Source organism: Pyxicephalus adspersus, chromosome 5, assembly GCF_032062135.1.
Source record: "Pyxicephalus adspersus chromosome 5, UCB_Pads_2.0, whole genome shotgun sequence".
In the NCBI taxonomy this organism is placed as follows: Eukaryota; Metazoa; Chordata; class Amphibia; order Anura; family Pyxicephalidae; genus Pyxicephalus; species Pyxicephalus adspersus.
Window position 1 is genome coordinate 11,795,721 of NC_092862.1, and position 11,015 is coordinate 11,806,735.

An 11,015-nucleotide genomic window follows, 5' to 3' on the forward strand; every position below is an offset into this window, starting at 1 on the left:
GACATGCGCACCCACCAGGAAGTGACCAAAAGTCACCTCTTCTCTGAGATCCAGGATTCCCTGGGAACATTTGGCTTAAATGGGCTTGACAGACTTCTGTGCTTCATGATTGTCAAGGAGCTCCAGGTATTTTCATCAACAGCAAGAAAACCTTTATTGTGGATATATCCTATCACCCACCTCATACTCTAACCACAAAACATAGTTGGAAGAGGGCTAAGATCTCCATAAGACCTCCATGCAGCCATATTGGAAAATGGTGGCCAGCTTTGTAAATTGTCAGTGGTACCTACTGATCCATGGTGCACTCCTTATGCTCTATAGGTCCTTTTTCAGAGTCCGCAGACTCCTTGGTCAGGGGCTGTGGGTAATAGATGTTTTTTCAGGAAGCCAAAAAGTTGAGCCATAGTTAGTTATTTACAAAGCAGTCCTTGGCGCAGATTTTTTTTTATAAACAGATTTGTTTAAAGCTGAAATACACTTGCATGTAATACACCTAAATAATGTATAATTATGAATAAATAATATAAAATGCATGTGAACTACAGCAGATTAAAATTACCGGTAGATCTTCTGTCCTGCCAGACAGGGCTGTGGTGCAGCAGTGCACTTTGTTTAATCCCAGAGCTAGAGAAATCAATACAAATCCTTTGCCAGATTGAAACATCTTTCTTTTCTATAATTTAACTGTGCAATAAACTGTTTGTCTGGCCTTCAGCTTTAAAAAAAACCCGTACTTTAGATGATTTGTGAGCTATCTCTTCTGTGCTAACCTTCTAAAAAAATTGTTTCCGGACTGCCTTTACCCTAAGTAAGCACTTTCTGAATCCAACAAGTATGTTGAAAGTTAAGCTAAAAGCCTGTATCTGTCTGGTATTCAACATATTTAAGGATTGGATCAGTATGAAAGCTAGAACGGGGGGTCAGCAGTGCCCCTTTTTATTTTTCAGGGATAAAAATGTTGGTGAGAGGTTATCAGCCCCCTTAAATATCATGCAGGGAAAATTAAGTGGGAGGGCCAAAATAAGGAATCCAAAAAAATCATTCAAGAGAACATTTTATCTTACCATGCAGGACAAAATGACAATTTATCTGCAAAAGGCTGATCCCCTTATTACTGTATTAGAGTTTCATGGCACCTTCACCTGGAGCTACAATCATCTGTCAGTTACCTGATGGAGCAGTCAGGTCACTTCCCTAGTCATATAACAATGCTCAGCCCTAATGATTGCTTTTCCCAAAAACTAAGAGCAGGTTAGTAAGACAAATATTAAAATATCGACTGGACAGCACTTTGCAGCCACTATCACTTTACTCTGTTGTGTCTCTTTATACATGGAATCAGATCTCCTCAGCATGCTCCATATATTTGTTAGAATTTGTATGTACAGCAAAGACTTTTTCCTAACCTTCATCCGATGGCTATCCTTAACTTTTTACAGAACTTTCTCCGAATGTATCAGAGGATAATTCTAAAGGATAGAACTGTCCAAGAAACTTTGAGAGCCCTGCAGAAAGTGGTTAGTCCACTAAAAGGAATTATAGGTAAGTGAATGATTGTAATATATACAGTTTGCCCTATATGGGCACTGCAGATCAACAGAAACCATCAAAACTGGTCTACTTAGTGGTCACTTTAATGGGTACATCTGCTTGCTTCAGCAAAAAGAATTGAGTCACCTAAATGCCATTCAATACATAAAACATGTGGACATAATCAGGAGGGTCAGTGAGGTTTGGAAAAGAGAAACTGTGTGATCTAAACCAAATTCGAATGACTGTGAGGCTTTAGTAATTTTGACCCTTTAATGAGAGAGGTTGGAGGAGAATGGCAATATTTTCAGGAGGAATCTAGGACAAAAATCCATGTGAACCAAAAGCTCCTTGTTGATTCTATAGTGCAAACTTTGCGGCTGTTCTGAAGGCAACTAGACAGGTCTACCTAATAAGTGTCCATAAAAAATTTAGGTTATATTTTATTTGTCATTCGTGTGATAGATCACTCCTAGATTGTAAGCTCTTCTGGACCTCCTGTGTAACTGTCTGTATTTGTCATTTTCAACCCTTATTTAATGTACATTGCTGCGTATTATGTTGACGCTATATAAATCCTTTTTATTATTAATAATAATAATAAGCGTAATAAATCTTCCCTATCAATAGTACAAGTAATGAATGTGTCTGGCTTTTAATATCCATAATATCAGATTGCAGTTTTTTTTCTTGAGTAATTGAGATTGTGCTTTTTGACTGTAAAGCTAAAAAAACAATATCTGTTTTTCTATAGCTAACTCTTCCAAAATATATTCCTCCGCTATTGCAAAAATCCCAAGGATCTGGACTACATATCTGGATTCAATAATGAAGGTAATTGAGTTACTTTTTAATTAATTGGTTTTATAGTCAATACACACAGATGAAATACATTCCATATATTTGAATTATCTGACCGACCAAAGGTTCATGTGATTTAGATACCCCAATCAAACAGGTCCTGCTGTTCATTTAAAACCACCTAATCTAGCACACACTTCCAGCCAACTGGTTGGACAGAGCAGGAGCAAACCTACACTGGTTCATTCACCCCTAGGCTTGCTTTACTTGTAATCATGTTCACAGTGTTATACAGATAGCATTGTACAAGGCAAAAGTACCCTGATTGGTTCAGGGTACTCTTTATGAGTTGTGCTGTCCAGGCAGTAACACTTTTAACCCTCTATGCAATCTTCTGTTATCGTTAACCTATACCAGCCCTCTGAATCTTTGCTATCCCTTGCACTTTCTTCTCTGTGTGCCCAGTCATTGGATTGGCAGTGGTAATATTACAGATACATTTTGCACTATTAAGGCAGGTTTTTGGTTTCTTGTGTTACAGGTCGGGCAGATGCAGATTCTCAGGCAGCAAATCGCGAATGAGTTGAACTATTCCTGCAAGTTTGACTCTAAACACCTAGCTGCAGCTCTGGAGAACTTTAATGAGTAAGATAAAGATATTACTGGGGTTGCACCTGATGTGCATATTTCATGGCAGCTATCACTTGCCGTTTTCTGAAAATTCTAATTACTAGGGTATTGTTTTGAACCACTGTTTTTGGTACATTTAAACTGACCTAAAAAGTCAGGTGTCGTTATCTTTATATGACATCTGATAATACTTGTGTTATTACTCAAGTGTTGAACTAAGGTTACTAGCATTTATAGCAACGGCACCCTTAGTGCTTGCTGTCACAGTCTGTCATTTTATGTTGGAGTGGGGAACAATCAGATTTCTCTAAAACATCTCTGATTCAAGCAACAAAAATCCTTCAGCTGAACCTTCTCTGGGACCTTCTAACAGTCACTGATGTAGGTTAGATTTTCCCAGCTGATCACCATTACGTTCCATGATAAGCTGTGTTTTGCAAAAATATATTTTATTGTGAAGGGTAATTTTAAGTGCAGCTTCCCTTCCAGTTTTGATACACAAGACCAATTGATGCAAACAATTCTCTTTTCTCCATTCCAGAGCTATTTTGTCGGATATAAAAGCTCATTACCAGGATCCGTCTCTGCCATGCCCCAAGGAGGACAACACTCTGCTCTATGAGATTACTGCATACCTGGAGGCTGCTGGCACACACAACCCTCTGAACAAAGTAACACTGACTTTTACTATGCATCTAATGTAATTTAGCTTAAACAGGATTTTGGAGATGTTGCGTAGGTGAAAGTGACAGGACCTGGAAATGTTCTGAATATGGGAGGTAAATGAGAGGGCAGAATAAAAGGTGACACCAAGACAACGTACCTGAGGGGAGGGACAAATAACAGTGTTTTTAACAATTAGGAATATGTCAGGGGGAGATGTGGAATTTGAGGGGGGATGATGATGAGTTCTGTTTTATCCAAGTTGAGATTCAGGAATCAGTCAGACATCCATGATGATATGGCAGACAGGCAGCATGAGACCTTATCCAGGACTGAGGGAGACAGGTCAGGGGTGGACAGATAGATTTGGGTGTCATCAGCATACAGATGGTACTGTAAGCCAAAAGAGGAGATGAGACTACCGAGAGAGGAGGTGTACAGAGAAAAGAGAACCAGTCCAAGGACTGACCCTTGGGGAACACCCAACAGGGAGGAGAGTGGGTGAGGAGGAATTGCCATTGAAAGAAACCTAAAAGGAGCGGTCAGAGAGATATGAAGCAAACCAAGATAGAGCAATGTCACTGATACCAATGGAGCCCATGATTTATATTAGAAGGGGGTGATCAACTGTGTAAAAAGCAGAGGATAGATCAAGGCGAAAGAGCAGGGAAAAGTTGCCTTGAGCCTTAGCTCTGATGAGGTCATTGGCCACTTTAATAAGTTTCAGTGGAACGGGCAGCTCCAAAACCAGACTGAAGAAGGTCAAGGAGAGAGTTGGTGCTCAGGTGAGTCTTTTACAGACAGGACGCTCAATAAGTTTGGGAATTTATGGGAGAAGGGAGATTGGACGGTAGCTAGAAGGTATGGAGGGGTCTAGTGAGGGTTTCTTTAGGATATTTACCAGCAGAAAAAGAAAAGGTTGAATAGTTTGGTTAGGGCGGAGGGCCAGGGTGGAGGAATGGGCACGGAGTAGATCAGAGGGAATTGGGTCAAGCAGATAGGTAGTAGACAGAGATGATGAGAGAAGAGAGGAGACTTCGTCCACAGTAACAGGGCTGAGGGAGGTTAGTGATGATTTACAGGTGGATGGGGTGGGTATAGTTGGAGTGGCTGGGGGAGCAGAGACATCATGTCTGATTTTAACAATTTTATCTCTAAAGTAGGTGGCAATGTCTTGAGCAGAGAAGGTTGTTGTGGGGGGAGAAGGTGTGGGGTTTAGGAGCGAGTCAATTTTTGAAACGAGGCTGCATGGGTTGGAAGCTTGAGAGGAAATGACAGTGGAGAAATACTTTTGCTTGGTGACAGTAAGTTCAGTGTTAAAGTTGTAAATTGGCTTTGTAGTCCATGAAGTCAGCACTGAGGCCAAATTTTCTCGACTTGCGCTCAGCTGCACGAACAGACTTTTATAGCTGTTTGGTGTGATTGTTGTGCCAGGGACGGGGGTTAGCAGAACAGGGTTAGCGGAAGGTGGCAGGGGCAACTTTATCCACAGCCAGAGAAAGTGTGGTTGAACCGAGTGTCAGCTTTATCCGGAGGTTTTAAATATAGAGAGGGTGGGGGTTAGGAAAATTTGAGAATAGGTTGTGGTCAAGGTTACGGGGGGTCAGTTCAGATAATCTTTCCTCATAGCTGAGCCCCTCCTTTCCTTTTATTAGTTTAGTTTAATTGTATATTTGCTTTACATTAAAACTGCTTAACTTTATTTTTTTCCATTTTATTTTGCAGATTTATGTTACCACAAAGCAGCTGTCATTTTTTCCTATTGCCAACTTCCTGTTACTGATTTCCCAGTTGCCCAAGCTACAGTATTCAAAGAATTTAGGTAATGTACTGTGTTTGCCCCTTTCTTATACATATTACAGTGGTTTTTTGAATCTTCTTTGATTGGTCTTCTATCCATTTTATAATAAAACTCCAACCCACTTGTAAAATACCACTTTGAAGTACATATACAGTAAATATTTTTATCTGCTAAAGCATATTTTGTCTAGTTTAGCCAATCATATGATTTTATGCAAGCCTTCCATACAGCACAATCAGACAGGAGATGCCTCTGTTTGCAACTCCAAATATCCCCTATCCATATGGAGGATTGGGAATCATCCTCTCTGCGCTGGTGCATCATTGATGCATTGATTATACAGGTAACTTAGCAAGAAACTGCAAAGCTGAATGGAGTAAAAGCAGTGTCACTACAACCTTGTATATAATTTTTTCAGATGTTAATGTTATTTGCTTCTTAGTACCAGTGATGGGTTTCCTGTAATGTTATATGACTCCACTGAATTTACTGATCTACAGTCCATTTGGCATTTCAGATGCTTTGTAGGTTATCTTGTGGTATGCCACCTAACTGCCTGGAAGTAGGTTGCTGCAGTGATCAATACCTACTAGGGTAAATTCTCACTCCACAGTCATTTATGATTTGGGGAGGGCACTTTGGAACACTGCAAGCTAGTAATGCTAAAATTATATTAGGAAAACCTGTTCAGTTTGCTACATGGTGCACAAATCTGTTGCTGATAATTATGTCTCTGTCCTTTAGGTATGACCTGCAGGAAACCAGCAGATGCCATTGATTGGCCGCCATTAGTCCTGGGTTTACTAACACTGCTGAAACAGTTCCACTCCCGATACACAGAGCAGTTCCTTGCCCTTATTGGGCAGTTTATCCGCTCCTCTATGGAGCAGAGTACAAGGTGAGTGCAAAAACCTCAGAACATCTTTACTGCACATAATAAGTCAATAAAAATGCAAAAAACGCTTGAAATGACTTAGGAAATCAGTAGCATCTCAATCTGATTTCGAGCAAGCAGAATGCGTGTGATTGCATGGTGCATTCACCCGCCTTCCCATCCACCCAAACAGGAGTCTCTTAGGGGTTAAATGAATGTTAATCTGCACTTTGTAAACTGGACAATTGCTAAATTTTCATTATTTCAAAAGACTTCTGTTTTTTTGGATTCCAGCCAGAAGATTCCGGAGATGCCAGCAGATGTAGTTGGTGCACTTATGTTTCTGGAAGATTATGTTCACTATACTAAGCTGCCCAGAAGGGTAAGAAATGTGTACTTAAAAGCTTTATAAGTAAGCACTGCCAAGCAAAATACATGGAGTTTTTTTTTACTCTCTTCCTGCCAATGTTTTAGATTAGGATGGATTAAAAATGTTTTGGATTTTGCAAGTTCCTAGATATATGGCGGTAACAGATTTGTTGTCTGTATACTGATGATGGCTTTATACAATGGGCTTGATTTATTAAAGCTTTCCAAGACTGGAGAGAATACTTTAATTAGTTAACCTGCAAAACTGTAATGGATCTGGTCCAAATTGAAAACATTTGCTAACAAATAGCAATGACTTTGAAGAAATCCATTCCAGGTTTGCTGGATCACCCAGCTTTACCAATGAAAGCATATCTTTTCGACTGTTGCCCAGTCTGTTGTTTCCCAACCAGTTCCCATTTGTGCTGTTCCAGTGTTCCTATGTGACTGCAGTAATCCCTGTGTCTCCTCTGTCACCTGTGCCTCCTGTGGCTTCCAATGTCTCCTGTGTCTGTGGTGGCCCCCATGTCACCGGTGTTTACTTCCTGGATTTCTGTCCCCTTGCTTGTTCCTGACCCTTCATGCTTGCTGTCTTTCTCCTCCCCTTCCTTCCTTGACAATTCTCTTACCTAGTAATTTGGTGCTGTGCATCATCCTGCCCACCCTGGTGTGCCCAAGGACGCAACCTGGCAGTAACCAGCAGCGCAACATCACCACTAGAGGCTCTGGAAAAGACCTGGTTACTGCTTAGACTCTGCGCCTTGGCCCTTCTCAGGGCTCACACCACCTCCGTGCAAGCCATGGCCCCGTCTCCCGTCACCTACGCAACATCTCCAAACGGTATATATTACTTCGGGTAATATATTACTTCTTGTTACAGGGGTGCAAAATGAGAAAATAAATATATCTCCAAAGTCAAGGAAAGCCATTTCTTAGACTGTTATCCCCGGAACTGGTATCCCTCTGGTGGTGTATATTTATCTCTTACTAAAGACAGCATTAAAATTCTTTCCCTTTGCACTCATTTTTTGCCTTGGTAACAATAGTATTGTTAATTAATAATCAAAACATGGATAAGGTATTTTAAACACAGACATTAAAAAGAACCTGATAGTGGGTCTAACCTTCGCACAACCAATCTGGAACAAGTTCATATGTCCTATAGGAATATTATTGTAAAGATGTCCCCATTTGCATGCTTTATTCAGGACATAGCAGTGGCAGCCACCATATGGCTCTTAGTTAAGGTTTTCCTAAATGCCTTTAATAGATTTCCTTACAAAACAATGCAGCTTTCATTGTGAAATCTAGTAGTATTATGTTGGCTTTGTCTTTCATAAACCCTTAAAACTTTAAAAAATGTTTCTTTTAGGTGGTTGAAGCTCATGTGCCTAACTTCATATTTGATGAGTTCAGAACAATCCTTTAACTGGACAGCAGAGCGGAGGCTGAGAGAAGCTGATAAAATGCATTGCAGAGCCAAAATAATGTATGGAGGATTACCAAACCAGATGAAGGAAGAGCTGGCTCGGGCCTGGTGACCAGTAGTATAGCGGTCTGATTATAGACAGTAATTGCAAACATTAGCACTTAGCACTTGTGGATAATGACCTAAGCATTTCATTCCATGCACTCGGGAACTAAAACCATCTTGTCATTTTTCTTAATAAAAAGTAACCCAACTGGTATTTGTGTTAGTGAACTGGTATGTAATTTAAAGACCGATTTTTCAATGGGAGCCCAAATACATCCCTTTTTAGGCTCGATTCCACCATTTAGGCCACCCTGTATGTGTTATGTTTTTTCTTTCTTATATACTTACCTTTTCTGAATTTACTTAACATGTCATAAGCTTAGATGCCATTCAAGGTCATACCTAAAGGAGCATCTGAGAAATAAATAAAAATAAAACAATCGGATGGGAATCGGTATTGGCGGAGCGGGGTGACTGTTGTAATGGTGGAAACAATACTGAAGCGTACGGCTCGGCAACAGTTGCCTCATACAACTTAAGACTACACTGACATCACGCTGCGCCTCCCTTGTTTTTGTCTGTGGTACAGTTTGAGAATTTAGTGCAATATAAAGGCAAAAATTGTCATTCAGAATATAAGAATTTATTAGAATATTATTTTTGTTTTATTATTATTAAAACATAAAAATTGCAAATTGTCCAAATTTTTCTGTGGACCACCAACATTTTATAATGGACCACCGGTTGGCGACCACTGCTTTACAACATTACACTGTTTTGGGTGCTTTAGTGATGCCTCAAGGATGACTTTCTCACTTACATGATGTCCTTAGTATCAAAAAACAGGATATCAATAATGCAAAGGAATTACTGTGGAGGACAGCACCAGAGAGGAGGAAAGGAACGCAGCCAGTATTGGGCTTAATAGTTGGGCTTTAAGTGCTCCTAATGATATCTGTTAAATTAATTCTCACAACCTTGCCTGTCTATTCTAGACAGTGATATAGGACATGCAAGTATACATGCTGATATTCTAAAGTGCCACATGGAATGCTATGTCTATAGTCAGTCCAATGACCTCAGCCAATCAGAATCCATCATGTACTGATTTGACATGCAGACTGAATTCCAAATGGTTGAATTGAAAACTAAGGAAGTAGATTTTATCTTTTATTCTATTTAGACTATTGGTCTGCAAACCCAGAAGGTCACATGTAGACCAGGTGCATAGAATGAAAAGCAATAGGCATGGTTTTACCTGTTTTTTGTGTGTGCCCAAAGAACTGCCAGCCAACGGTTTTAGAAGACAATACTGGGTGACATAGGAGACTATGGGCCTGATTTATTAAAGCTCTCCAAGGCTGGAGAGGATACGCTTTCATCAGTGAAGCTGGGTGATCCAGCAAACCTGGAATGGATCTGGTCAAGGAATCAAAACATTTGCTAGAAAGTAGCAAACGTCTTTAAAGAAATCCATCCCAGGTTTGCTGGATCACCCAGCTTCACTTATAAAAGTGTATCCTCGCTAGCCTTGGAGAGCTTCAATAATTCAGGACCTATATCTAAATTATAGTTGGTTCAATGTGACAAGGATTAGTATTTCTAGTGAATGATGACAAGCGTCATAATTGGCCTGCCTTTCTGATCTCCCTAGATTGTCTATGGGTATTTAATGAAGGCAGCTTTCTGTGGTCCCTCTCCTATTTTCACCAGTTTGTAGAATTCAGCAGATATTTTACATACACTATGCACAGAAGCTGTAAACAGAGGATTAATGCCTGCAATCATTCAGCACATTCCAGGATGACCAAATTCCCACATAGCTCCAAAAGCTTATCCTGATGACGAAGGGAGAACAATGACAATCCAATAATCGGCCACAGCAGATGGTGTCTATAACATGAAGACTAGGGGACTGCGTAACATCAGTTGCTCTACATTCAGGATATAGAACTATGAGGGTACCTAGAGGTGCATATATTATAAAAACCAACAGAGAACTTAATCCACAGAGATATCTTCTGTATTCTATTTTCACATTTTAAAAGTCCTACTTAAGAAGAGACAGCCAAGGGTGCCTGCAGGTAATAATAAAAAATAAATGTCAGTAAATCTAAGTGCACACACATTTACCTTGGATTACCCTTCTGGAGCTCCTGCAGGTATATAACATATCTATTAAGGTATCAAAATGTACTCTGTTCCACAAGGTACATGCTCACATTGGATAAGTGTCATCCTAGGCCATGGCAAAAATCCAGCGTGTGATCAGTGATTCCCTCAACGTCTTTCATCAATCTGCCGTAGCAAACCATTTTAACAACAATCTTCCCATGTATGCATTTGATGTATTATATACATCTTACCTGTCAAAGCCCCTCTTGTGTAGACATTTACAAACCCTGAGGCCTCTAAATGATGTCATTAGCCTTTAGATCTGTCACTTAAGTGATAAATGATATGATTAATATTATAAAATTATAGTATTCCCCTTAACACTCTTTCAAACAAGTTGGGAAAGAGGTGATGTCACGGATATAATTTGTGACAGTGTATGCAAATATTGATGGGTTAAATTTGAAGTGTACAAAGAGGGATAACACAGAGACTTGCAAGTAAAATTTAAAGATTATAGGATTTAATAATAAAGACAAATAAAACAATGCAGTAACAAAGAGTTAGATTTAACAAAAATACTTAGCTGTGGAAGTGACTTGCATTCAAGTAGTCCCCCAAAATAATCAGATGATTAAGCAGATGATCAAAAAACATGTTGCATGCATTAGGTTCTAGTTGAGACTAGCTAATTAGGTATGGCACTGTGTTTTAAACTACCCAGGAACTAAGACAATGGCCAGTGCATACCCATT

At 39.7% G+C, this 11,015-nt stretch overlaps 1 protein-coding gene across 1 annotated transcript in view; it reads left to right on the forward strand.

Annotated features, from left to right (window-relative positions):
• The window catches only part of WASHC5 (WASH complex subunit 5), a 22,807-nt gene extending 14,448 nt beyond the window's left edge, over nucleotides 1-8,359 (forward strand). The window contains exons 18-26 of the mRNA XM_072413231.1: nucleotides 2-126; nucleotides 1,443-1,545; nucleotides 2,288-2,367; nucleotides 2,876-2,979; nucleotides 3,506-3,635; nucleotides 5,353-5,449; nucleotides 6,173-6,326; nucleotides 6,597-6,684; nucleotides 8,044-8,359. Coding sequence (XP_072269332.1) covers nucleotides 2-126; nucleotides 1,443-1,545; nucleotides 2,288-2,367; nucleotides 2,876-2,979; nucleotides 3,506-3,635; nucleotides 5,353-5,449; nucleotides 6,173-6,326; nucleotides 6,597-6,684; nucleotides 8,044-8,100 — 938 coding nt within the window. The 3' untranslated portion in view covers nucleotides 8,101-8,359. The remainder of the gene's footprint in view (nucleotide 1; nucleotides 127-1,442; nucleotides 1,546-2,287; nucleotides 2,368-2,875; nucleotides 2,980-3,505; nucleotides 3,636-5,352; nucleotides 5,450-6,172; nucleotides 6,327-6,596; nucleotides 6,685-8,043) is intronic.
• Nucleotides 8,360-11,015: the final 2,656 nt, after the last annotated feature.